Source organism: Onychostruthus taczanowskii, unplaced genomic scaffold (genome assembly GCF_017590055.1).
Source record: "Onychostruthus taczanowskii isolate IOZ18803 unplaced genomic scaffold, ASM1759005v1 scaffold55, whole genome shotgun sequence".
NCBI classification, from domain to species: domain Eukaryota; kingdom Metazoa; phylum Chordata; class Aves; order Passeriformes; family Passeridae; genus Onychostruthus; species Onychostruthus taczanowskii.
This window is the reverse complement of record NW_024503124.1, coordinates 4,766,613-4,793,753: the sequence shown is the minus strand read 5'-3', so window position 1 is coordinate 4,793,753 and position 27,141 is coordinate 4,766,613. Positions and strand designations below refer to the sequence as shown.

The following is a 27,141-nucleotide window of genomic DNA, read 5'->3' as shown; positions in this document are numbered from 1 at the left end:
GCAGAAGCCCCACCAGTCCCACAAGGTAGTTTCTTATGCACCATATCAGAGAATTCCAGAATCCCAGAATGTTTTGGGTCATAAGGGACCTTAAAGATAATCCAGTGTCACCCCCTGCCACGGGCAGGGACACCTTCCACTATCCAAGTGTGCTCCAAGCCCTGTCAACTTGGCCTGGAACACTCCCAGGCACGGGGCATTCTCTGGGCTAATGTCCATGCCTCAAACACAGACAGCCATGGAGCCAAACAGGGATTGTAGGGAATAACAGACAAGGATCCCTGGTCCTAAATACCAGGGAAATGAACAAGATGTGACTGGAGAAGGGGCCATGCAGAAGTAGGGCAGGGCTTTTCTGGAACAAACACCCTTGTTCCAGTTCACGGAGACACAACAATAACAACAAAAAGAGAGTGTCAGCACAGAATTCTTTCTTCCTTTATTTCGGAGCCCCTTCAGACACTGGAAGGGGTTTTAAGATCTCCCCAGAGACTTTTCCAGGTGAACATTCCCAATTCTGATGGAGATTGAGCCAAAGATTGGATACATCTTCACCCCATCTCTCTGAAAAGGAGTTTAGGAAACAAGAGGGTTCATTCTGAATCTCCCTTACCCTTTCCTCCCTTTTACACCCCTGGCTTCCATCAAAATCACTCTATATGGATTCTGATTGTTCTTTATCCTGGGATTCCGGGATGATTTGGGTGGGAAGGAACCCTAAACATGACCCAGTTCCTTGCCATGGGCTGGGAAACCTCCCACTATCCCAGGTTGCTCCAACCTGGCCTGGAACACATCCAGAGATGGGGCAGCCACAGCTTCTCTGGGCAACTCTTCCAGTGCCTCACCACCCTGACAGGGAAGAATTACTTTCCAACATCCCATCTAAATGTATTCTCCGTGAGTTTAAAGACAGTCTAGCACAACCCCAGGCTGTGAGCCGGCCGATCCATGACGGAAGTCGCCACGGGAGGACAGCAGTCACCAACCACTACCGACAGCGCTCGGCGGGACTGCGGCACTGAAACGGCATTTTGGGGGCAGTCTCCCCTCAGGATGTGCCGAGGGGCGCTGCATTCCCCCCAGGACACGCCGGGAGGAGCAGCGTTCCCCCGGGAGCGGCGCGGGGCCGCCGTGAGGGGCGGCCATGGCGGAGCGGGCGCGCGCGGGGCAGGGCGGGAGCGCCAAGATGGCCGCGCCCGCGTGAGGGGCCGCCGGTGCCGCTCCCCGCGCGTCCCGGTGCCCGCGGGAGCCGCCGGAGCGTCCCGGAAATAATGTGGATATCGGGGCCCCATGTCGGACCACTGTGACGAGAGGGCGACGATGATTGCGGCCGGCGACCTGCAGGAGTTCGCGCCGCGGGGCCGCGAGCAGAGCCGGCGGCACCCGAGCGCCCTGAGCCTGCAGCTGCGGCGGCTGCAGCCCGCGCCGGAGCTCTGCTCCTCCGACGGCGCCGCAGGGCTCGTGGGCTCCCTCCGAGAGGTCACCATCCACGACCGGCACCGGGTACGAGCCTTCCTGAGCTGGGGGTTGGGAGGGAAGGGAACTTCAAGCCCATCCGGTTCCCGCCCGCCGGGCTGGGACAGCTTCCAGCAGACCGGGTTGCTCCAAGCCTCCTCCAGGCTGGCTTTGACTTCCAGGGATGGGGCAGGCTGTGCCAGGGCCTCACCAGCCTCCCAGGGAAGAATTCCTTCCCAATGTCCCGTCTCACCCTGCCCTCGGGCAGTAGGAAGCCATTTCCCCATGTCCTGTCCATCCAGACTCGTGTCCAAGTCCCACTCCAGCTCTCTTGGAGCCCCTGCAGGCACTGGAAGGGGTTTTGAGGTTTCCTTGGAGGCTTCTCTTCTCCAGGTGAACACCCCCAGCTCTGCTGGAGATCCAGCCTAAGACTGGATCCATCCGTATCCCAGCTCTTCTCTGAGAAGAAGTTTAGGGAGCAATGGGGTTCACCCTAAATATCAGAACTCTGCAAAGGGTCTCCCTTACCCATTCCTTCTGAGCTTCCATCAAAATAAGTCTAAATGGATCCTGGTTGTCCTTTACTGTGGAATGCCAGGGTTTTTCAGGTTGGAAGGGATCTTACAGATCATCTCATTTCACCCCCTACCATGATCAGGGACACCTTCCGCTATCCCAGGGTGTTCCAAGCCCCATCCAGCCTGGCCTGGACACTTCCAGGGATGGAGGAGACACAACTCCTCTGTGCCAGCACCTTGTAACTGGCCAAACTCATCACACCTATGGCTCTTGTGGCTTTTCCTTGACAAACCTCCGTTTTCCAGGAAAGCTGGCAGCTGAGGAAAGGCATCAGTGATGTTGGGGAGGAGGTGGATTATGATGAGGAGCTGTACGTGGCCAGCAACGTGGTCATCTGGAGCAAGGGCAGCAGAAGCCAAGCATCCACCGTGTACAAGGCATTCACCGTTGACAGCCCTGTCCTGCAGGTACAGAAATGTGGGAAAGGGGCACTGAGGGAATCCACAGACCCTTCCCAGACAGGGAACACGGGAAGGTGACGTTGTGTGGGAGCAGCTCGTTCTGGGGAATTAATGATGCTGTGTTGGGTTTCAGGCCTTGTGGTGTGACTTCACTATCCCCCAGGAAAAATCGGAAAAAGCTGATGGTGAGTGTCCTGCTCCTTGTGGTGCTGGGAAAATGCTGAGAGCTCAGCTCTCTTGGCTTGGAATCATGGAATTGTTTAGGTTGGGAAAGCCCTCAGAAACTGCTGAGTCCAAGTGTTGCCAAGGCCACCACAAAACCACATCCCCAAGTGCCACATCCACGTGGCTTCTATAGCCCTTGGCCTTTGTCAGGGCTGGATACTCTTTTGGGGATGAACTTTTCCCAATATCCACCCTGAATCTCCCCTGGTGCAACTTGGGGCTGTTTCCTCTCATCCTGTCCCTTGTTCCCTGGAAGCAGAGCCTGATCCCCACCTGGCTGCACCCTCCTGTCACAGAGCTGTGCAGAAGGTCTCCCCTGAGCCTGCTTTTCTCCAGGCTGAGCTTTCTCAGCCAGTCCTTGTTTTCCAGCCCCTTCCCAGCTCCATTCCCTTCTCTGGACACACTCCAGGAGCTCATTCACCGTGGCTTGAAATGTCAGAATTTACTTTTTGTGTGTAAGGGATGTCTGAAACAGAGTGAAACTTCACTGTGTAATTGCTTTGTTCCTTCCTTTCCAGTGTCAGGCAGTGAGGAAATAGTGGAGAAATGTATCTGCATTTTGCAGAATTCCTGCATAAACGTGCACAGCATGGAGGGGAAGGATTACATCGCTGCTCTGCCTTTCCAGGTAACTTCTGCCATGCTTTTTGAACACTTTTGTCCACATTTATGTTTCCCTGCTCTGCATAAAAAGCCTGAACATCTTATTTTCCTATAAGACCCTCAAACATCATCAACACAGCACATGGTTGATTTTTTTATCCCACCATAAATCCATATTTTTTTATAGGTTGCAAATGTCTGGCCAACCAAATATGGGTTGTTATTTGAACGCAGCAGTTCTTCCCATGAGGTGCCTCCAAGTCCACCCAGGTATGGAATGAGGAATTTGAGTGGTTTCTTGTTGGATAATCTAATAAGGAATGGAGGAGTTGGAGGGCAGTGGTGAAAGATCCATGTGTTTCTGATAGGAAAAGGTAAAATTGGGTGGAAAAGGAGGAAGTTGTGTTTGGCCCCTCCCTGGAAGTGTTCAAGGACAGCTTGGATGGGGCTTGGAGCACCCTGGGATAGTGGAAGTGTCCCTGCCCATGGCAGGGGGTGGAATGGGATCGTTTTAAGATCCCTTCCTACCCAAACCATTCTGGGATTTTACTGATGTGCTTCTTCCAGTCTTTTTATCCCATCCTAGTGACTCTGAGTGAGCACACTCAAAGCTGAGTGTTAGAAACTATTTGGGAGTGCTAGTCCTGGGAATAGGATCTGGGAATCACCAGCCTGATTCCATCAAGGTTTGTCCTAGGAATTGATTCCAGGCTGTCATGGACAGCTGGGAGAGTCACTGAGGGATTGTCTTTGAGACATTTTCTCTCAGCTGCAGGATCCCATTTCCTCTTTGGTGGGGATCCCGTTCCCTGCTGAGTGGGGATCCCATTCCCAGTTTGCTGAAGCTCCCAGCCCCTGTGGATGCCAAAGGAAGCAGCTGGACAATGCACTGATGAGCAGCCTTAATCCACTCTTTTGCGTTTTCCCCTGGGATTCTCTAGTCCTCGGAAGAGCTGGGATTAGGGATAGAGGTCCTGAAAAGTTGAATCTACTCAATCAATCCAACAGGCTTTTGGAGATGGAATCTGTGTCCCTGCTGTCACATTCCAGGCTCTGATGTGTATGGCTTTTCCCTAGGGAGCCTTTGCCGACGATGTTCAGCATGCTGCACCCCTTGGATGAGATCACCCCTCTGGTCTGGAAGTCTGGAGGTACATTGGATGTCACTGGAGTCCCTCAGGGTGGCAGCAAATCCCAGTGTGTCCTTGGAGCATGCCCTGTGTCAAAAAATCCGGGAAGAGTCACTTCCAAGGATGCAGTTAGAGTGACTGCATGAACAGGGAGGCTGCCCAGGGGAGAAACACAGATTGTGGAAGGAAGAGAGTGTGGGAAATGCTCATGGTGTTGTTGTGGGGCTGATCCTTTGGAATGCATCCCTGTTTTCCAGGAGTGTTCGGATCGTCCCGGGTGCAGTACGTGGCTGACCACACGCTGAGGATCGTGTTCCTCAGCGCTGACCCTTCCATTGTGATGACCTACGACACTGTGCAGAGCTTACACACAGTCTGGGCCCTCAGGAGAGTCAAGCCAGAGGTGCACATTCCCTGGGGAATAAAGATCCCTGGAAAATAGCTGTGTACATTTCCAGGCCCTTATGTGTGTCATAAGGGATTTGGGATTTGTTTCATTTATAAGAGTAAGATGTTTGGTGGGGCTGGCTCTTTTGGTTTTTAAGAATTTTTTTCCATGGATTTACCTGGAGCAGGGGGATCATGGGGTGGTGGTGGTCATGGATTATGTTATTAACATATTATTCCATACATTGGACCAGAAAGCTTAAGAAAAGAGGAAAGTAACTCAGTGCCATGAAAACTTTGACAGTGAGGGTTGTGAGGCCCTGGCAGAGTTTCCCAGAGAATCTGTGGATACTCCATTCCTGGAAATGTTCCAGGTTGGACAGTGCTTGGAGCAACCTGGGATAGGGGAGGGTGTTCCCGTGGCAGAGGGTGGAACTGGCTGGGCATTAAGGTCTCTTCCAACCAAATCCTGTGATTTTGTGAAAACCATTGGAGCAGTTTCTGTGGGAGTAGAAGAGCAGGGTTGATGGGATTAACTCCGTAGGCTGAGCATGAATTTCTAACATGTAACTGATGGGAAAAACTGTTGGAAAAGCCTCTCCTTGGCTGTCCTTGCCCACATGCCGTTGTTTTTCCTCCCAGGAGCAGAGCCTGGTGCTGAAATTCCCAGAGCAGGGGGGCACCCCCCAGCACATGGCCACCAGCAGCTCCCTGACCGCTCATCTCCGGAGCTTCTCCAAAGGAGACTCCCCTGGGGGCTCCCCTTTCCAGAACTACTCATCCATCCACAGCCAGAGCAGATCCAGCTCCTCTCCCAACCTGCAATCCCGCTCTCCCACCATCTCCAACATGGCTGCTTTGAGGTGGGCATCCACAGCAAATCCCAAAGGATGGGACCTGTGGAATAGCATGGACACATTTTGCTCTCTGTCTTTCCATCCAAGGCTCAGGTGCCTCTTGTGTTGCAGCACCTGAAATTTCCCTTGGAATGCCCTTCCTGTGCCATTATCCCAACAGGAGGGTAGTGCCTGTGCCAGAGCCAAGGAGGCTGCTCTGTGATGGATCAAGGAATATCTGAAGGATGTTTGAGTTCCAGGAGTGTTTTGGGCTGGCTTCTCTAAAGAAATTAGAGGGAAGGGGTTGGGAGGGATTTTTTGTGGAATGTACCATCTGAAATCCTTTTGAAATCTCATCTGTTGGATTTGGACAGAGATGCCTGGAAAATAATTACAGAATTGTTTTCCTGTGCTAGAAAACCAAAGGAAATCAGCAGTGAGCTAGTTCCTAGTTTAGGGTTTGGTTGAATTTTAAAGTCAGTGGATGAGTTCCCTTGGGATTCTCCCTGATTTTGAAGATCTACTTTTTGGCCAGATCCAATGTCTCTGATTCTATCCCAATTTTGAAGATCCGCTTTTTGGCTGCATCAATATCTGATTTTTCCGTGATTTTGAAGATCCCCTTCTCATCCATATCCTCTCTCTGCCTGCAGCCGTTCCCATTCCCCAGCCCTGGGAGTCCATTCCTTCTCTGGAGTGCAGAGGTTCAACTTTTCCAGCAGTGCCCAGTCCCCAAGGAGACCCAGCGTTACCCATTCCCCAAATTCCATTTCCAACGACTCCTTCCTCGTGCCGGAGACGGAGCCGATCGTTCCTGAGCTCTGCATCGACCACCTGTGGACAGAAACAGTCCCAAGCATGAGGTCAGGTGGTTTTCTTGGGATGAGAGTTGGGAAGCAGGAATTAAAGTGAAATCACAGCTTATTTGAGTGTTTTTTCTGCAATTGGAGCCATCTTGGAGTCTTCATGGACTTGCAATTCCTGATTTTTTTGGGAAATGATGCTCCTTGCAGAGAGCTGAGCACTTGGACCAGTTTTCCCTGGTGTTATTCCAGGCTTTCTGAATGGTTTCATGGAGTCTCCAAAGCAAAGCAAGTTCTAACCTGGTCCTTGTGTCTCTTTTCCAGAGAGAAGAATTCCCAGGCATCCAAAGTGTTCATTTCCACTGACCTTTGTGGGCAGAAATTCCTGTGCTTTTTAGTGGAATCCCAGCTCCAGCTTAGGTGAGCATTCCCTGGGGACATGTGAACCAGGAGAAGCACTCCAGAAATTCCCAGCTGGAAGTACATCAGGGGCTTTAATTAGCTAGAAAATGAAAAATAAGTTGATTTTTTTTTTTTTTGGGCAAAGCAGGGAAAAGGATGAAGGAACCACAAAACCCACAAAAAATTCACTGCACTGTTGGAAGTCTGTGTTTTCTTTCTGTAACAACACCAAGGACAAACCTTTTATGTTTCCTGTTCTCCCTAATCCCTAGGTGTGTAAAATTCCAAGAGAGCAACGATAAATCACAGCTGATCTTTGGATCTGTCACCAATATTCCAGCAAAGGATGCGGCTCCAGTGGAGGTATTGTTACCTGTGGAATGTCCTTGTCATGCAGCTGGTGCCTCCTTAATTAAACACAAGGAGCTGAATGTGCTGCTTGATTATTCCAGGGAATTGACACACTGCTGGTTCTGGAAGGCAGTGGGAATCTGGTGCTTTATTCCGGAGTGGTTCGGGTAAGCGACACCTTTTCCGTCCCTAATTTATATGCAGTGCTGGAAAGGGAGTTCTGAAGCATCCATGGCATTAATTGGACAATTAAATAATTTTTGTGGGGGTTATTTTTAGAGAAAAACTTAACTTTGTGTTTCCCTTTTCCACCAAAAAGGTAGGAAAGGTTTTTATTCCCGGGCTTCCTGCTCCATCCCTGACAATGTCCAACCCAATGCCTCGGCCAAGCACTCCCTTGGATAGTGTCAGTACTCCATCCAAACCTTTGAACAAGCACCTGGGACCCCTGGAAGAGGTAACAAATAAGGAAATACTCCTTTTGTTGTTATGATCAGTGTTTTTTTTATCTTCTAAGGTGACTTTTGGAGTTGAATCTTTCCTTCTTGTTTTGTAAATCCGCTGAATAAACTGTTTAAAGATTTCTGTGGTGCTGCCCTGTTTATTTATTTCTGTTTGCCATGAAACTTCCAAGGCAGGGGTTGGAAAGATTTATAGTAATTTCCAAGATTCTTGTTAGTATTTCAAACCCAAAAATTATAGCTGTTCTTTGCTCAGATCCACTTTAATTCTGAATTCCACTTCAATTTGAACTCTAAAATGGGCTCGTTTTTCCCACTTTTCCAGAGCGTGCTTTTGTCACCAGTTCCGGAATTAAGGGATTCTTCCAAGCTCCACGACTCCCCCTACGTTGAGGACTGCACTTTCCAGCAGCTTGGGACTTTCATCCAAGCTCTGAGGGATCCTGTCCACAACAGAGTAACTTTAGTAGGTATTTCCCTGTCGTTTGGGGCAACACTTTTGGTAACAAAGATTATTTCAAGATAATTCCAAGATTTCCAGTGTTTCACATTAATTCCACATCTTAATGTAGCAAAAGCCAGGATTTGGGAATATATTCACCCTCTAAGGAGTTCTGAGTTGATAGAAAAAGACTCTGCCTGCATTTAATGCATTTCCTGATTTATTTCCACTTTTGTTGAATTTTTCAGGAGCTCAGCAATAACACCATGGTTCGGATCAGTATTCCTGAAATCGCCACCTCGGAATTAGGTAGGATTCCAAAGCTTTAGGTGGCTTTTGCTTTGCTTGGGGAAGGGCTGAGATGCCAGTTCATACATGGCTGGTTTCAGTAATGAGCAAAAAAAGGAGTATTTTCTCTTATTTTTCTTCCAAATTGGAGGATTTCTGCTTAAGAAAGAGCTGTTGAAGTTTTGTGGCTTTATTTAGAGTTAAAAGCAGGTCCAACAAGAGGAACCTGTGGATATTTCCACCCCTGATGAAGCAAATCCCAGGAAACCAGAGCTGATGGATGATTTCCTTCTTTTCCAACAGTGAAAAGATGCCTGCAGGGAGTGAAAGCCATCCTGCCCAAGGAAACAGCTGTGCAGATGTTGGTGAAGTGGTACAACGCCTACAATGCCCCAGGAGGGCCCAGCTACCACTCAGAGTGGAATTTGTTTGTCACCTGTCTCATGAACATGATGGGTTACAACACTGAGAGGCTCTGCTGGACACGGAATGTGAGCAAATCCATTCTTCACTTCTAATTTTCAGGCGTGTTTTACTCTGTCTTTATCGTGAGATACATTTACAAGGTGCTTATTATAAAAATAAATGATGGGGATTTGATTCCACCTCAACACCTAACACTGCTATATTAAATTTGGTTTATCTTATCCATGTTAAATTGATTCTGAGTTTAAACACAGGTCACAATTCAGATTGTTATTCCCTAAAGAGGATTTAGTATTTCTGGGGTTTGTTCAGCAAATCCAGAAGTACCTCAAGCCACATCATGTCCTACTTGGCTTGAGTTCAGATGTTGTTATTCACCTAGGAAACTTTGTTTCCAAAGAAATCACAAAAAACCTTGGTTCCTAAGAAATCAAAAAGAAAACTCTTTATTTAATTTTTCTTTTTCTATTTATTTATTTTATTTTTATTTCTTTTTCTTTAATTTGTTGCAGCTTGATTTTGAAGGATCACTCTCTCCAGTCATTGCTCCAAAGAAGGCAAGGCCATCAGAAACTGGGTCAGATGAAGTAAGAAATGGTTCCCTCTGTTATATTTGGATTGGTTTTTAGGGAAAAAATTCCTCTGTAGCAGTGCTTTGGAATTACCTTTCTGGAAAATTTGTTCACCATGGATCCTCTGTCTTTGCTCTAGGACTGGGAATATCTCCTGAGCTCTGACTACCACAGGAATTTCGAGTCTCATCCCATTGCCAAAGCTCTGCGCCTGGACCCTCTGGAAGTTTCACCTTCCAGGGATGACTTTTCCCAGAGCCTCAGTTTGGATTCCTCCACCCTCCTTTTCTCCCACATTCCTGCCATTTTCTTTGTTCTCCACCTCATCTATGAGGAGCTCAAACTGAACAGTCTGATGGGAGAAGGACTCCGCTCCCTTGTGGTTCTCCTGGTTCAGCTGGCCAGGTATTCCCACTGGAAAATCATTTCTTTTGATGGAATTGCCCAAATTGGAGCAAACTTGCCCTGTATTTGAAGGAAAGGAATATTCAAAACCTTTCCTATTTGTTCCATGGCTCCAAATTCTTCCCCAGTAGCAGCAGCTGCCCAAAGGTGGCATCTAGGAGGTTGGAATGGTTTTTTCCCAGTCTGTGACTGCCCTCTCTCTCATTCTTCTTCCCCAGTAGCAGCAGCTGCCCAAAGGTGGCATCTAGGAGGTTGGAGTGGTTTTTTTTCCCAGTCTGTGACTCCCCTCTCTCTCATTGCAGGGATTTGAAACTGGAAGCTTACATGGATTATTACTACAGGGACTACCCAGCCCTTGTCAAAACCTCCAGGCAGACCTGCATAATTGACCAGGGTGAGTTTAAGCCTTTGACTAATCTGTGATTCTTGGATATTCCCTTTGTTTTTAACATTCCCCTCATTCTGGAGGATTATCCTCTGCTTATTCCTTTGAGATAACTCAAGGCATCTATTTAAGGAAGAAGAATTTTCATTCCTGTCATAAAATCCCATCTGACAGGTGGGATCTGTAACATTTTGTGGGGAAATGCTGGATTTTTGTTGTTGAAGGAAATACTGGAGGAATAGGGAATGGTGAGGAATTCTTGTGCCTTTTCCCTGAGCTCACGGTCTTTGCTGTTCATCTTAAGTCCAAACAGGTTTCATGCTCCATCCCTCCTTTTTTTCTGCTGAGCCTCCAAGTATCTTCCAGTGGCTGAGTTCCTGCCTGAAGGGAGAGGGAGTGCAGCCTTATCCCTACTTACCAGGGATCTGTGAAAGGAGCAAACTGGTGGTACTGGTGAGTACTGGGGGACAGGGAATACAGGGAATGTGCCTTGTTCTGTCAGCACTGCCCTGTGGGCAGGGTTTGCTCCAGCTGCTGAATTTCCTGGGAGTGAAACATCCCTAAAGGAGGGTGAAATAACAGAGGGATTCATTTACTGGATGTATTGGAGCTGAGCAGCTTCACCACTTCTGTGTTTTTCTGTGTTTTTTGCAAAGTAATAGTGGAACTTGGAATTATATGTATTTTGGGAATGAGAATTCCCCTGTTTTCTCCTTGGGCATGCCCCAACATCAGTATTTAGTCCTGTGAGTGCTGATGGTATCTCCTGGTCAGCATCACTTCCTTACTCATTGATGGGAAAACCCTTCCAACTGGGAGCAGAGGTGTCAAGCCTGAGGTGCCTAAGGAGAAAATCAGGGAGAAAAAGCCAGGATCTATTTTCCTCTTCTCTCTGCCTTATCTGCCCTTGCAGAGCTCAGAGTTGAAAGATCTTCATAAAGCCCACAAAATCATTTTACCTGGATGTTTTTCCCAGAATTTTCAAAATGTAGTGGCTGATCCCTTGGATTTTGCTGTCTGGACCGAACAGCTTTTCACTTGGAACCTTCACAAAATATCCAAGATGTGGAGGAGACCAAGTGGAAAATGTGTGTGTCCTGCAGGAGAAACACAAGAAGGATAACTGGGAACGTGTTTTTCTGTTGGGAAGATATTTATATTTTATCTCTGGAGCAATGAGGGAAAATTCAGTGCATTGTTTCAGGGTGGATTTTTTCCCCCAAAACTTAAAGCTTTAAAGTTTGTTATTGTTCAGTTGTTTCAGTCTCCTTTTCCCCACAATACACCTGCCCCACTTCTGAGGTTGTATTCCAGTTCCTGCCTGTTTTTCTGGGAAGCAAAGGAATATCAGCCCCAAAATGACTTTTTTTGGTGTCTCTCCTCCCCAGAGTGTGGCTCTGTATATCCTTGGGGATGAGAACGCTGTGCTGAACGAAGCCTCCCATTATTTGTACAAGATCACATCAGGTAAGGATGCTTTGACTCCATCCTGGGAGTGCCTCGAGCTTGGAAAACAAGGAATTAACACAGCCTTGTCTTTCCTAGGCCAACGGAAGCAGCAGATGGAGCAGGATGACAATCGGTATGGAAACTTTTTTGGTGTTGTTTTATTGAGTTTCTGACTTCCTGCTGACTTCTGGATGAGCTTTTATTGGCTTCTCCTTAATTTTCCAGGTGCAGTTTCAAATCCAGCACTTCTGTTTCCAGCCTGGCTGAAAAATTGGTTCTTTGGATGACCAGTGTTGGTAAGAGCGGAACAACAACATTCCCAAATAACCATGTGCTTGGATAACAGGAAGCACTCTTTGTCTGGGATTGATAACACTTATTTGGGGTTTTTTCCCTCCTTAATTTTAAGGTTTCACCTTGAGGGATCTGGAATCTCTTCCCTTTGGTGTGGCCCTTCCCATCCGAGATGCCATCTACCAGTGCCGGGAGCAGCCGGCCTCGGACTGGCCGGAAGCCGTTTGCCTCCTCATCGGCCGCCAGGATTTGTCCAAGCAGGCCTGGGAAGGGAGCCTGCAGAAGGGAAAATCCGTGAGTATGGCCACAAAGGGATTTCCCAATCCCAGGGTTTGGGCAGAGCACGCAGCTCAGGAATTTCCAGCTTGATTCCCAAACTGAGGGCGACAAAATGGAGGATTTACGTGTACAGGGGTTTTGGTGTGAAAAGCAACATCCAGCAGGGATGGATAATCATGGATAGCTGGGAAAACTCAGGATAAATCACATTTTTAAATTTAGACAAAAGTTTTACCTCCAGAGCTGTTGGATTCCTCCTCCTCCCATTCTTTGGTGCTTTCTCCAGAGGCTCTGCCATCAAGCCATGGCAGAAGGAGAAGGAAGTGGTATTTGTCAGAGGCTCATTGTGTTGGCATGGCTGGCATCCTCCTTTCCACTAGAAGAGCTGCATTTGGAAATACACTTGCCATATTTCTCTTTTCTTCCCCTAAAAAGGTTTCAGTTATTTGTATCCTGAGGTGAAATTATTTAAAAAACAGTGTGCTGTTTTTCTCTTTAACATTTTCTTCTTATGGTGACTATCACCAGCATCCCAAGGAATTGCATCTCACTGAAATGTCCTTTGTTGAAAGCCAAAAGTCTTCTTAAGGCTGACATAAAACCCCTTCATGGCAGAAGATTGGAGCCTTTTCCAAAGTCAGGAATTGGTATTGAAATCTCAAGTCAGGAATTGGTCAAGATCCTTTTTTGCTGTCTCAGCTTTGGAAAGGATATTAAAGTTATTCCAGTTTTCTGCAACAAAGGCTTTATGACTAATTTCATATCAAAACTGTAATTAATTTGGAAGAAAGGTTAATTAACTCCAGGTCAAACCCCACCTGCCACCACACGAAAAATCCTTTTTGTTTGCTGCTGGTGGAAGCTGTGCCCAACCGAAACCCTCACAAATCATTGAAAATGATGATAAATTTGATTTTATCACTGACTTTATAACAATGCCTCGAATTGATGTGACCTTAAAAGGCCAAAGTGAGCTTCAAACCCCAAATTGTTTGTCATTTCTCAGGAGGGCAGGGTGGAGTTTCCTGTTTCAGAACGGACGCTGCTGCTCTGGGTGGTGCAGTTGTGTGTTGAGATTGAGTGTGGATTTACCAGAAGAAATTGGGTTTCATTCATCAGCTCTTCATTTACTCGCCTTCCTGGGGCCACACGTTCCCAGAGACGTGCAGGAAGATCTGTTCCCTTTGGGTCCTCTCATCACTTGTGTGATGTGAGCAAACAGGAGAGCAGAGTTTTAGAAAAGCATTTCTTAAATCTTGTATGGGAAAAGGGTTTTCCAAGAGTGGTCCTAAGCTTTGGTGCTTTTCTGGTCATGTGTGGAAGTTCCAAAACCATTCTGGTGCTGTGATGAATCCCAAGTTTTATGATAGTGAGGAAATTTGGGATTTTCTGCTGTGCAGGCTGTTTGTTTTAATGGGTGATTTGCTTTTCCAAGGTGGTTGTGGAGGGAATCCAAATTGATGTGTGAAAACATAAACATTTCAAATATTAACACAGGGTTTGGAGCAGAATCTGCAGAACAGCAGCTCTGGTTGGGCTGATCACAAACTGGGATAATCACAAACTGGACTGATGGTGTAGGCAGGGAAAGGAAAACTTTCCTACAACTGCTCCAAAACAAGGAAAGATTTTGAAAGGACAAGAACTTCATCACACGTCACCTCCTCAATGCATTTGAGATGTCATATCCTTTTGTCTTTAGTTATTTATCCCATTTGGTTGTGCAAAAGTACTTGATTTCCATCTTTGGAAATCCTCTAGGCCTTTAAATTCCTGTAAGGAGCATGGGAATGCTGTGGCCCTCCATCGGTGTGTCTGTCCCTTCTGTGTCCAGACCCATCATTGTGCAGGGTGAGTTCAGGTTGTGGTGCCTTCCTGGCAGTTTCCCCGCCCTGGAATTGTCTTTTCCCTTTCCCTTGCAGTCCATGGGCACGGTGCTGTCCTCGGATATTCCGTCGGCAGCCGAGTCGGAGGAGGATGAGGATGGCATGAACGACATGAACGAGGAGGTGATGTCCCTGATCTGGAGCGAGGACCTGCGGGTGCAGGAGGTGCGGAGGCTCCTGCAGAGCGCCCGGCCCGTCCGGGTCAACGTGGTGCAGATGCCAGAAGCCAGTGACCACGAGTACATCGAGGAGAAGGAAAACAGGTAAGGAGTCCTGGAAGCATGGAATAGCTTGGCTTGGCTTGGGTTTGGAAGGACCTTAAAGCTCATCTCATTCCAGCCTCTGCCATGGCCATGGACACCTTCCACTATCCCAGGTTGCTCCAATCCCCATCCAGTGTGGCCTTGGAAATTTCTCCACTTCCAGCTGTTTCTGTTTCCCAGTATTTCATTCAGCTGAAAGGTTGTGGGGATATTTTTGGAGGCTCAGAATCTAATTTTTAAAAAAATCATAATCCAAGTCTTTGGAGTTCCGTGGATCAAAGCTCTGCTGGAGTAGGGGGCTCTTGGGAAGGACAGCACATTTGAGGTCAGCTTCCGTGGATCAAAGCTCTGCTGGAGTAGGGGGCTCTTGGGAAGGACAGATAGCACATTTGAGGTCAGTTGGGGTTGAAGGGATTTTGTAGCCCTTTCTTCTGCCCCAAAAATGTGAAATATAAGCAGGACCTACTCTATAGAGACCAAACCATCCATGCCCTGCCTAAAGCTGGAGAACCCTTTGTGATAGGCTGGTCTTGAGAGAGGGGACTTTGGAATTCCACAGAAAACACATTCACTGTCCCATCCCATTCCTTTGAAACCTGTGTCCAGTGGCCTCGATTATCCCTGTCCTGCTTTATTCACTTTTGGGGGGGGGATTAAAAACCTCTTCTTTAAAAACCAAATTAAAAAGCAAACCTGAGAACATCATTACCATGCAACATGTTCTGAGTCTGACCTAGGGAGCTGAGTAATCTAACAAGTTGAGAAAGTGTTTCCAGAAATCATAAATCATAGAGAATTGTGGTCGGCATTCTTGGAAGCACCTTATCACCTCTGTACGTGGGTTATTACTCGGTGTTATCACCACTCATAGCAGGATCCCGCAAGGCAACCACCTTTACTTGGCTTTCTCCTCTCACCTCACTTCCAGCACAGCTAGGGAGTGTCCATGGAATGGATTTATTGAACCAGCTTTCAGGGAAAAATAGTGCCAGGTTCCACCAGCTAGAAGGTATCTTGGAGATGAACCTTGTAAGGACCAAAGATTTGGCTCAAAAGGAGAAGGAAGGAGGGAATGAGGGAAAAATGGTTCTGTCCAGTACCTGTTGTTTGTAGGTTGTTTATATTTGGGAAAATTTTCCATATGTTTTGGATTCACCTCCCCACCAGGTTGCTGCAGCTGTGCCAGCGAACCATGGCGCTCCCAGTTGGACGAGGAATGTTCACCCTGTTCTCCTACCATCCTGTGCCAACGGAGCAGCTGCCCATCCCTAAGCTGAACCTCACTGGTACGTTGGTCAGTCTATCCCAGAGCTGGATGGGCTTTCTTCCATCTGTTTCCCATTACAGTAATTTTTATAGCATCTTCTCCACCAAGAATTTCACAGCTCAGCTGAACCTCACTGGTACGTTGGTCAGTCTATCCCAGAGCTGGATGGGCTTTCTTCCAGCTGTTTACCATTACAGTAATTCTCCACCAAGAATTTCACAGCTCAAGTGTGGGTTTTGTGGGGAAGCAGCTGCTCTGAGCTTTGAATCTGCCACCTAGAATGGTGGAAGATCCTTCTGCAGTGGTCAGGGCCAGTGTTACCAAACACTGAAACCTTTTATTAGCTACAGAAGGAGAGAGAAGTGGAAAAATGGCCTAAACAGTGCTGGGGTCATAGAGGATGGAGATCCTGCAAAGGGCTTTCCTGACATTCCTGAATATTCTTGGATCGGAACTGTTCCCTCACTTGGCACTGGATGAAGGGTTTGGCTTTTCCTGAGTGCCATTACCCCCTCTCCCCTGGCAGGCCGTGCTCCTCCCAGGAACACCACTGTGGATCTGAACAGCGGGAACATCGATGTCCCCCCCAACATGGCCTGCTGGGCCAGCTTCCACAACGGGGTGGCCGCTGGCCTGAAGATCGCTCCCGCTTCCCAGATCGACTCCGCCTGGATCGTCTACAACAAGCCCAAAATCGCTGAGCTGGCCAATGAGTACGCTGGGTTCCTCATGGCCCTGGGCCTCAACGGGCACCTCACCAAGCTGGCCACCCTCAACATCCACGACTACCTAACAAAGGTGAGGCCTTCTGGCACATCCAAGAGCCAGATCCCGGTGGGATTGGATTCTTTAGGCAAAACAAGGAAGGGGGGTTTATTTGAACTGCTGCGTTGGAAGTTTCCTGGTATGGGAGAATGTCTGAGTTGCTTCATTATGGTCATGGTGCATGGTTTGGGTTGGAAGGATCCTTTCTCAATGTGAGGAAGGACTTCTTTCCAAGGAAGTGGCAGAGAACTGGCTGTCCAGGGAGGGCATGGAGCCTCTGAAGAAACTCCATTCCAAACCCACCTGGATATATTCCTGTGTCTCCTGCTCTGAGTGATGATCTCCAGAGGTCCCTTCAAATCCTAAATATTCTGGGGTTCCGCAGAATGAGGAACCTCCATTTCCATTCACAGATTTCCAGCAGTGTTACCACCAGATCCTTCCATCCTGCACACAGCTCATTGGGATAGGCCCCTGGAACACTGACACAGAGTTTCCCATTCCTGGACGTGCCTCACTGCTCCTTGTCCCTTTACCCAGGGCCACGAGATGACGAGTATCGGGCTCCTGCTCGGCGTCTCCGCTGCCAAGCTGGGCACCATGGACATGGCCATCACCCGCCTGCTCAGCATCCACATCCCCGCCCTGCTGCCGCCCACCTCCACGGAGCTGGATGTCCCCCACAACGTCCAGGTGGCTGCCGTGGTCGGGATAGGCCTGGTCTACCAGGGCACTGCCCACAGGCACACTGCCGAGGTGCTGCTGGCTGAGATAGGTGGGTGCCAACGCTGGAAAAACAGGATGAGGGCTGGGATAGTCACCGTGTGCACTGGGGAGTTGGGAGTTGTAATGTTGGCGCCTTCCCACCACATTTTCTTCCCATTTTTCCAAACCTCATGGTTCCTCTTGGGAGCTTGTGCAGCATAAAAAGGAAAGTCACTGGATTTAAGAAAAGAAACATGGCAGCATTATTACTGTTCCTACTTCTTCCACCTGGAAATTTAGTGTCCTAAATTCCCCTGTTTGGAATTTTAAGGGTTTTTAACCACGAGGCCCTAAGAGCTGATGCGAACAGCAGATTTATGATCTCACTTGTGCTCTCATTCTGAGTTAATTTGTAGCAGCTTTTCTCTGTGTTTATGTGGGACTATACTTGGAGACTGTGTGGTTTATTAAACAGGGAATAGGATGAATTTTAAGGGTGAAATTGTTGCGTTTCTGGAAATTTGATATGTGCAATCCTTTTTTAGCAACAGCATTTGGATTGGTTCAGGATCTTAAAGTATCCTCGGTTAAACTTGGCATTTTCACCATGGCTCTAAACTCCAACCATAACATTTAGGAGGGAGTTGCTATTTGGGAGTGGATGGATGAACTGCCAGCTCCTTGTCATTCCACTGGGGACTTCCCTAAGGAGGGACAGATATTTTTCTTTTCTCCTTTCAGTAGGAATTAAGCAATAAGCTGGAATTCTCAAAGGTGAATTTTGCTGGTTTGGTTTCTCCAGGGCGTCCCCCCGGCCCAGAAATGGAATATTGCACAGACAGAGAGTCCTATTCCCTGGCATCAGGGCTGGCCTTGGGAATGGTGTGCCTTGGGGTAAGTCAGCTGCAATAAGAAGACTCATTATCCATTGGGATGGCATTCCAAGAGCTGTTCCATGCTTGGCTCCCAACTGCCTGTGGGTTTTTCTCCTAGAGGGTGGCACTCCCATGTTTTCCTTCTTTCCATTCCTTAGCATGGCAGTAACCTGATTGGGATGTCAGACCTCAACGTTCCCGAGCAGCTCTACCAGTACATGGTGGGGGGGCACAGGAGATTCCAGGCAGGAATGCACAGGGAGAAGCACAAATCTCCCAGTTACCAAATCAAGGTACGTGGTGCCAGTGCTGGCTCATTTAAGTTGGAATTCTGGGAGGTGTCTCCTTGACTTTGGGAGCATCATTCCCTTCCAAGTGAACCTGTGGGAAGTGTTCCCTGTGTTTTCCCAGGAAGGAGACACCATCAACGTGGATGTGACGTGTCCAGGTGCCACCCTTGCACTTGCCATGATCTACCTGAAGACCAACAACAGGTATTGACCTGGGAATTCCTGCAGGGTTAAACTGCCCTCGTGTTGACTCTGCTGAGGTTTGGAATTGCTGGAATGTGACCTGGAAATCCTTTTCTTCTGCCTTGCCCTGCAGATCCATTGCTGACTGGCTCAAAGCACCGGACACCATGTATCTGCTGGACTTTGTCAAACCAGAATTCCTTTTGTTGAGGGTAAGATTTCCCTTGGGTTCACTCCTCAGTCTATTTAAATGATGTTTAGGAATTCCAGTCCAACATGCCCATCATTCAGAATCCTTTGCTTCCCAGCCAAACTCACCCCTTCCAACAATTCCTCCTTGCAGTGTGGCAGCTTTCTTATCATGGAGACATAATTTAGGGAGAAATAGATGAAAGACACAATTTGCGGGGAGTGTTACATTAATATTTAGATGTGTTTTTGTAGCTTTTCCCAATTCCATAGATAAATTTTCTCCCTTTTTCCAGACCCTGGCTCGATGCCTGATTTTGTGGGATGACATCCTGCCCAATTCCAAGTGGGTCAACAGCAATGTGCCTCAGGTAGGTGTTTGTTTATGTGTGGTGTGTTTGTCTCTCAATTTTATACCTCCCTGCGTTGTTTTCCATGTGGGTATCTCCATAGTCATGTCAGGAGCACAAGGAAATTAGCATTAACATGACAGAGGTGACTGTTCCCTGGGATCCCTGGATTTGGGAGGACCAGGGACTGGAAAGGAGATGACTGAGGAGAGATGGGATTGTTCCAGACACAAAATTATGTCAGGGAAAGGAAGGGATTAAACTGTTCCCTGCATTGCCAGATCCAAAACTGCCGCATGGAGTTGGGCACTAGGAATAACTTCCCAACAGTGGAATCAGTGATATTCCAAGATATTGTATGAAATTTTTAAGACCAAATGAGCTCAATTCCTATGAGAATTACAAGTTGCTTATGGTCTCTGTTGGGGAAAAAACAGATTTTCCTTCCCTTCGACCTGTTTGGTATGACTTATGAGCTCTTGATGGCCAGAGTTTCAATTGGTCATGAGTTTTTCCTTGGATTTAATTTCCTTTCCTGCTTTTTACAGATCATAAGAGAGAACATTATCTCTCTTCATGCAACAGAGCTGCCTTCCTCTGAAGACCTGAGCTTGGAAACGCTGGCGTGAGTATCCTAAAAATCTCCTAGGGAATTTTGCTGTCCTGTAAAGGAGAGTTTTGTTATATGGGATATCCTCTAAAGGATGAGTCTTCCCTTTTATTTTTAAGGGATGAAGGAGTTTGTGCTGTGTATTCAGATGAGGAGAAGAGGAACATTTAGTCATTTCCTGTTTATGTTGTTCCTCAGGCAAGCTCACGTCTACATCATCGCCGGAGCGTGTTTATCCCTGGGATTTCGTTTTGCCGGGTCAGAAAATCTGGCAGCATTTCAGTGCCTGGTAAGAGGAAGGTTATTTGATTCCATTCACTTCCCAGGGAGCTGTCACTCATCTTTTGGATCCGTACTCACTGGGCATTCCTTTTCTTTCTAGTACAAATATGCCACGGATTTCCTGAAGTGTTTGTCAGCTCCGACAGCGTCCATAGTAAGTTTTTCCAAGCAAAAAGATGGCTTTGTGTGACCCTTAGAAAAACCTCAATGGGAACAAACCCAGCCCTTTTAATTTCCTGGATTACATATGATATATAGGATGTGGCAGAGCTGCAAATCATTGAAGCACTTTGCTGTCTCTCCCTCCTTCTGGGAAATGTGATTTTCAAGCTCCGGGGTAGAAAGTGGTGAATCATCCCACCCGGAATGTGCTGTTGGCCATGGAATTGTGATGAAACCTCTCTGTTGTGCTTGAAGACAGGTCACTATAACCTGGAAACGTGCCTGAGTGTCCTTCTCCTGGCCCTGGCCATGGTGATGGCCGGCTCTGGGAACCTCAAAGTGCTCCAGCTTTGCCGTTTCATGCACAAGAAGACGGGGGGAGAGATGAACTACGGCTTCCACCTGGCTCACCACATGGCTTTGGGGCTGCTCTTCCTGGGAGGAGGAAGGTAATGGGCCTTTTCCAAAGGCAGATCTCAGCCCTTATTTCCATTTTCTCCATTTCCCTTTTTTAAATACATGGATGCACAAAGGCGTCTTCTGTTGGCACAGAAAGTCTTGTCTTCATGCGCTTTTGGAAATTCCTTTCCTCGTCCCACCAAAGTATTTTGGCCTCCTGTGTTTTTTGGAAGAAAAACTAAAGGGCAATGTTGGTTTTTTTCTACAGATATTCCCTGAGCACTTCCAACTCCTCCATTGCTGCTCTTCTCTGTGCTCTGTACCCTCACTTCCCTGTTCACAGCACGGACAACCGGTAAGGCTTTTGTGGGGATCCCATTTCCTTCAGCTGAACCATCCTCTTACAAAAGACAGATGATGGATTTTTACCAAAAATCAATATTTGGAGGTTCTCCATTAAAAAAAAAAAAAAAAAAAAAAAAAAAAAAAAAAAAAAAAAAAAGTGGGAAATGGAAGAACTGACAGTGGTGAGGATCTTTGGTCAGTGAGGAAACACCATCTCTGCTGTACTCCTGTGACGTGGCTGCTCCAGTTTGCTCAGCTGGAAAGATTTTCGTGGAAGATCTGTCCATTTGTGACCTTCAATTACATTTGTTTCTGCTCCATTAAGCCCTGTTCTGTTAATTAACCAATACCATGGCTACACAAGCTGTATTTGGGTGTGGAGCTGCAACTGGATGTCTGGGATCCTTCCTAGCCCATGCTGAGCTCCTGGTTCCCACCCCAGGTACCACCTGCAGGCTCTGCGTCACCTGTACGTGCTGGCAGCTGAGCCCAGGCTCCTCACTCCTGTGGATGTGGATACCAACACCCCCTGCTACGCCCTCATAGAGGTCACCTACAAGGTAACGTGGCTGGGAGGCCCTGAGGAGCTGTGGGATGACCAAACACTCGGATTTATCCCGGTTTTCATTGGGGTGGCCTCCAGTCTCGGGTTTGGTTTCAAGCTGTGGTGGAGACGAGGTGAATTCTGCACAAACAAGTGAAGGGTTGGGCTCAACCCACGCACAGCTCAGCTGTGCTTTGGTGGCATCTGGAAGCAGAAGGGAGGACAGGGAGAGTCACCAGTCTTCAAAGAGGCAAGGAGGGGTGTCCTGACTGACCCACGTTCTTCTCCTTCTTCAGAAGGATTTCCAGAGGCTCAGAGGTAGCTGGAACCATTTGTGGTTTTCCAGGCCTTCTCCTAATTCTGAGATGAGCAACTTGGTGTTTCTCTTTGGTGCTTCCATCAGGTGTCCTTCAGGGAAGAGTCCTTTCTGTGGGATTTATTTTATATGGGAGAGGGGAGATGCTCAGAATTGAGATTTTTGAATTTTTAGGGGGAAGAGGTGCATCTCTGTGATTCTGGCAAAGAGTTCTCCATGTTCCCATTACAGCTTGCTTCCCAAACCTTCACGTTTCATCCTTGCCCAGCGTTAAGTGTTCATCCATCCATTCATGGAAAATACAACCTGGGAAGTCTGTGTTTCCTGACATGAGTCCTGTATTTACTTAGGAACAGAACCCCCTGCTTACTGTCAGGGCAGTTGTTTCCCACAAGATGCCCTTTTCCTTCCTTTTCCCATGGAAATGAACTTTTCTAACCCGTGGCTCCTGTGATGTTTTGCAGGGCACGCAGTGGTACGGGGAGGCCACCGAGGAGCTGATGGCACCCACACTTCTCCCAGAGCTCCACTTACTGAAGCAGGTAGAGGAAATCTCTGTTTTAATGGAAAATCACCTGGATTTTGTGTCACAAGTCTCAAGACCTGAGATCTGATGGGTTTTGATTCCTTAGCCTGACTCTGGATGATATTGTTCCATTATGATTCCAAAGACAATTCTCTGTCTTCTGTCTTGATCAAGATCTTCCAAGACCTGATGCAGCAGGGAATTCCCTGTAGGAGACACAAACCTCCTCCTGAATTTTCTGTGTAGGCAACACTATAAAACAGCCCAGAAAAAAAAAAAAAAAAAGAAAAAAAAAATTAGAAATCTCTTAATTCAATGATTCACTGTAAAACAGCCCAGAAAAAAAAAAACAAACAAGAAAAACAGTAGAAACCTCTTAATTCAGTGATTTTGGTTATTTAGTAATAAAATGTTTCTATTGACAGATCAGAGTGAAGGGCCCCCGGTACTGGGAATTATTAATAGATCTAAGCAAGGGAACAACTCATCTCCAGTAAGTGTTTTTTAATGCTCAACTGAATCATGACCTCGTAGTAATCGTATTTCATGTTTTTTTTAAACCCTCCCACAGCTCTGGGTTGAAACCTGTGTTTCATCAAGTCACTGTTGTGCATCTGACAGCACTTTAGGGGGGAAGAGAGAAACTGCAGAGTTGGGTTTCACCCATTGAGGTGAATAATTCATGCAAAAAAACAGGGTCGGGGAAAACCTGATAGTAAAACCCACAGAGACTGGCAGTGGGATGGAGGCACCAGAGAGCAGCTACAACTCATGGTTTTGGTTTGGTTTTGAGTGGTGGTGATATCACATTTCCCAGACTGTTGGGGACTGTTACTGCCCTGTGAAGTGCTTTTTCTCGTGTCACCCCATGTCACGCAGTGCCACCCGCCCTCGTGACACACTCGAAACGTGGGGGGCAACTGTGGGAACCAGAGATTTTACCGGAACGCAGGATCTGGGGTGGGGGTGGGGGGTGGAAGTCATTCTCATCTTTGCACTCCCCAGTGAGGGGTGGGAGAAACCAGCTCCATCTTTGCTCACTAATGTGGTGCTTTTAGGTCATTTCCTTGCCATTGATCAATCCCAGAATCATTTAGGTTGGAAAAGACCTCCAAGATAATGAGTCCAATCATTGATTGCCCTGTTGTCAAGTGGAAGGATTAAATTAAGCTCAGTCCATTAGTACAGCCTGCTTTGGGTTGGAAGGAATTTAAGGATCACCCAGTGCCACCCCTGCCATGGGCAGGGACGCCTTCCACTATCCCAGCCCCATCCAGCCTGGCCTTGGACACTTCCAGGGATCCAGGGGCAGCCACAGCTTCTCTGGGAAACCTGTGCCAGGGCCTCCCCACCCTCACAGGAAAGAATTCCTTCCCAGTACCCAGCCTGAATTTCCTCCCTTTGAACCGATTCCGTAAATCAGCCCCATTGTGCCATTCCAGGTCGATCCTTTCCAAGGGTGGCATCCTGTACGTGAAGCTCCGAGCTGGGCAGCTCTCCTACAAGGAGGATCCCATGGGCTGGCGCAGCCTCCTGGCACAGACCGTCACCCACCGCAGCTCCGAAGCGCGGGCGTTCAAGGTACTGCTCCCGGGGCAGCTCCTGCCAGGAATGCTGCTGAGGGAGGGAATTCTGGTGGCTTTCACAGGACAGCCACGTGTAGATGCATCTGCCGTGGGCAGACACAAGTGTTGGACACGTCCTGCCTGTGAAGTGCTTGTCATGGAATCATTTGGGGTGGAAAAGTCCTCCAGGGTCATGGAGTCCAGCCTTTACATCATTGTATTCAAATTTTAGATCATGGACTCCAACCTTCAGATCATGGAATTCAACTTTTCGATTGAATCCAACCTTTAGATCATGGAATCCAACCTTTAGATCATTGAATCAAAATTTTAGAACACTGAGTCCGACCTTCAGATCACCTAGTCTAGCCTTTATATTGAGTCCAACTTTTAGATTGTTGAGTCCAACATTTAGACATGGATTCCAACCTTTGGTGTGGGTTCCATTTTCTCCCTTGTGTTCTGGACACTTTGGAAATCAGTTGTTGCTATCTTTGTGCACAAATGCAAAAAGTTCATTTTAGGAATGTGTTTTAATCCCTTTTTTTCCCAGCCAGAAGCAATTTCCGCTTTCACTTCCGATCCTGCTCTCTTTTCCTTCGCCGATTATTTTTGCAAACCGACTGTGGACATGGGCCAGGTAGGAAGTGTTGGTCTGGGTCAACACTTATTCCATGGATAAAAAGTAGGGAAAACCTGCCTTAAACTCTAGAGCAGAATTTAACCCTGCAGTCAGCAGGAGCAGGGAATATCCTGCAGGATGTTGTGTAATACAAGGGTGATCCTCTGATTCCTATTGGTTTGATATTGGGATTTTTTGTCCCATTCCTTGAGGAATACATTTAACAAAACCAGAGAGCCTTGAAGCATTTAGGGGAAGTCACAGAAGGTGTTTTATATGGAATTTCTTTTAGGGTGATCCTCTGATTCCTATTGGTTTGATATTGGGATTTTTTTGTCCCATTCCTTGAGGAATGCATTTAACAAATCCAGAGAGCCATTAAGCATTTAGGGGAAGTCACAGAAGTTGTTTTATATGGAATTTCTTTAAAAATTATTTGAGGGAGGGCATAAAACCCAGTTTAATTATCCCAAGTTAAGTGGTATCATTAATTATCCCAAATTCCTGTGATTCCACTGCATGGATTAACTTCAGTGGAGGCAGGAACCTGGAATAAATTTTGCCTGACACCTGTCTTTCCTCAGAAACAGGAAATCCTGGACCTTTTCTCCTCCATCCTTTACGAGTGCGTGACCCAGGAGAACCCGGAGATGCTGCCCACGTACATCGCCATCGACCAGGTAGGAGACTCCTGTTCCTGTTGGAAACAACACTTTTTCCCACTTTTGGGGGGCAGATAGTGGCCATTCCATGTGCTATTCCAGAGGAGTGAGGGCAGGGTTTGAGGAGTCGTTTACTTCCTGTTTCATTCCTGCTCCAATTCCCGCTGCCAGGCCGTGAGGAGGCTGGAAAGGCGGGAAATGTCCGAGACCTTTGAGCTGTGGCAGATGAAGCTGGTGCTGGAATTCTTCAGCTCCCGGAGCCACCAGGAGAGGATGAGCAGGAATCCAACCCGAGGGCTCTTCATGAACTCGGAATTCCTGCCGGTGATGAAGTGCACCATAGATAACACCTTGGATCAGTGGCTTCAAGGTAAGGAGGAATTTCAGTCCAACCAGTGTTGGAATCCTGAAATGGTTTGGTTGGAAGGGACCTGAAAGACCATGTCATTCCATCCCCTGTTCCTCACCTGGTTCTTGTCTTGCTGATCCAGGTTGATTTTTGCCTCAAAAGTATGGAAAACTGATGAGGGAAGGGAGGGCGTTTTCAGTGTGGTCTGGAACATTCCCTGGAGAATTGTTTGCCTGGAGTGGTGGGGGATTTTTAGCAGGGAAGGTGATGTTTCCCAGAGAAAATTCCTTCCTCATCTTGCACAGGGAGGATTTTCCCAGAGCAAAAGCAAACGGTGACCACAGCAGTGTGGCCATGGCAGAAGGAAGGAGGTCGGAAAACAACCTCCCATCCCACCTTCTGTGTGGAATGGAGACTTCAGTGGGATCTCTCTGTGGAAATCCTGCTTCCCAAATGTCACCAAAGGTATTCCTTGTGCCTTGCAGCCGGAGGGGACGTGTCCCTGCATTCCTACCTGAGCGGGCAGGCTCCAGAGGAATCCCAGCTGAGCATGCTGGCGTGCTTCCTGATTTACCACTCTGTGCCCACACCGGGGCAGCTGGCAGCTGGAGGCCTGGAAGGTGAGTCTGGAGCTGGGATTTGGGAAAATCCTGGATACTTTCACTGGGCAACTTTTCCTTGCTCTCCAGCAGCCTGGGGACACGCCAGTCCTGAGGTTACTAAGGGAAAAGAAAGGCAGCTGGATCTTGATTTTGGGAGCTCTGTTCCTTGCTTAGGGCTGGGACAGAAATGTCACCACATCCATGAGGGATCGGGGCCCATCCCAGGAATCCTGTGCCAGCCACAAATTCCTGTGTCTGGGCATGGAAAGTTCCAGTTGTCTGTTACACACCTCTCTTCTGGGTGTTCTTTTCCTCTGTGTTCTCCCTCTTCCTGGATTTGGGATCTCTTTTCAAGGAGATTTGAGATCTCTTGTAGAGCTTCACTTTCCAGCCAGCACACAACAAACGGATCCATGGGATGACACCTCCAGAGCTCTCTGAAGCCTTCCCCTCCGATTTTGCACAAAACTTTGCTTATTTTTACACCCTTTTCCTTTGCTTTGGATGTTTTTAGGGAGCAGGAACTTCTCGGAGCTGCTGCTGAAGCTGCGGAGGCTGCACGTGCCCGTGCGGGCGCTCCTGCGCCTGGCGCCGCTGCTCCTCGGCAATCCCCAGGCCATGGTGCTGTAGTCCCACCAAGCTTCCCAAAATCTCCTTCTTTTTGTACCTTCCCAAACAGCAGACTCACCCCCAGCTGTGGCAACCACGACCAGGAGTTATTTATAAATTGTTATGAGGAATTTAAAAAAAGAGCTATAAAAGTGAGGTCATAATAAATTTACTTTTGTAACGAAGGTTTGTTTCCAAATGTGTGGTTTCTGTGGGGAACTTGGGAAAGACCTTGGCTGGGAATGGTGCTTTTCCTTGGCTGTGTGACTCCTTTGCTTGTGGTGGATCTTATTTCCAGACAATGGAATTAATTCCTGGTTTAAACACTTTGTTTTCCCTTCCTCCTTGTGTATCCCCCTGGATGAAGTTGGAGCAGGGCTCATTCCTTGTTGGTTCCAGGCAGAGCTGATCCTTAACTTGTCACCAAACACATGGAGTTACTCCATGAAAAGCAGCCAGAAGTTGAGGGATTACTCAGCCAGAGCCAAAGGCTTGGATTCTGATTATTGTGGTTCCAAATTTAATCCCGTTCTGTGGAATTTGTGCCAATTTCTCCCTGTTTTTTTTCTCAAATCCTCAAGGATTTTGCAAAGGGTCAA

General features: G+C 47.6%; 1 protein-coding gene across 1 annotated transcript; it reads left to right on the top strand.

Annotated features, from left to right (window-relative positions):
- The first annotated feature begins 1,185 nt into the window (after positions 1-1,185).
- Positions 1,186-26,693, top strand: ANAPC1 (anaphase promoting complex subunit 1). The gene is made up of 47 exons (XM_041417262.1): positions 1,186-1,506; positions 2,283-2,444; positions 2,572-2,623; positions 3,182-3,291; positions 3,454-3,536; positions 4,344-4,417; positions 4,654-4,799; positions 5,426-5,646; positions 6,273-6,482; positions 6,747-6,842; positions 7,097-7,187; positions 7,277-7,342; positions 7,495-7,632; positions 7,962-8,102; positions 8,327-8,387; positions 8,670-8,857; positions 9,305-9,379; positions 9,504-9,769; positions 10,072-10,163; positions 10,459-10,607; positions 11,543-11,621; positions 11,700-11,736; positions 11,829-11,899; positions 12,013-12,191; positions 14,099-14,325; positions 15,493-15,611; positions 16,119-16,390; positions 16,898-17,132; positions 17,865-17,956; positions 18,096-18,230; positions 18,349-18,431; positions 18,544-18,622; positions 18,896-18,970; positions 19,498-19,574; positions 19,758-19,848; positions 19,942-19,995; positions 20,259-20,452; positions 20,671-20,757; positions 21,190-21,307; positions 22,072-22,149; positions 22,559-22,626; positions 23,576-23,714; positions 24,252-24,338; positions 24,905-25,000; positions 25,154-25,352; positions 25,817-25,951; positions 26,448-26,693. Exons 1-47 carry the CDS (start codon positions 1,294-1,296, stop codon positions 26,561-26,563), a joined length of 5,856 nt encoding a protein of 1,951 aa, XP_041273196.1. The 5' UTR covers positions 1,186-1,293; the 3' UTR covers positions 26,564-26,693.
- The last annotated feature ends 448 nt before the right edge of the window (positions 26,694-27,141 follow it).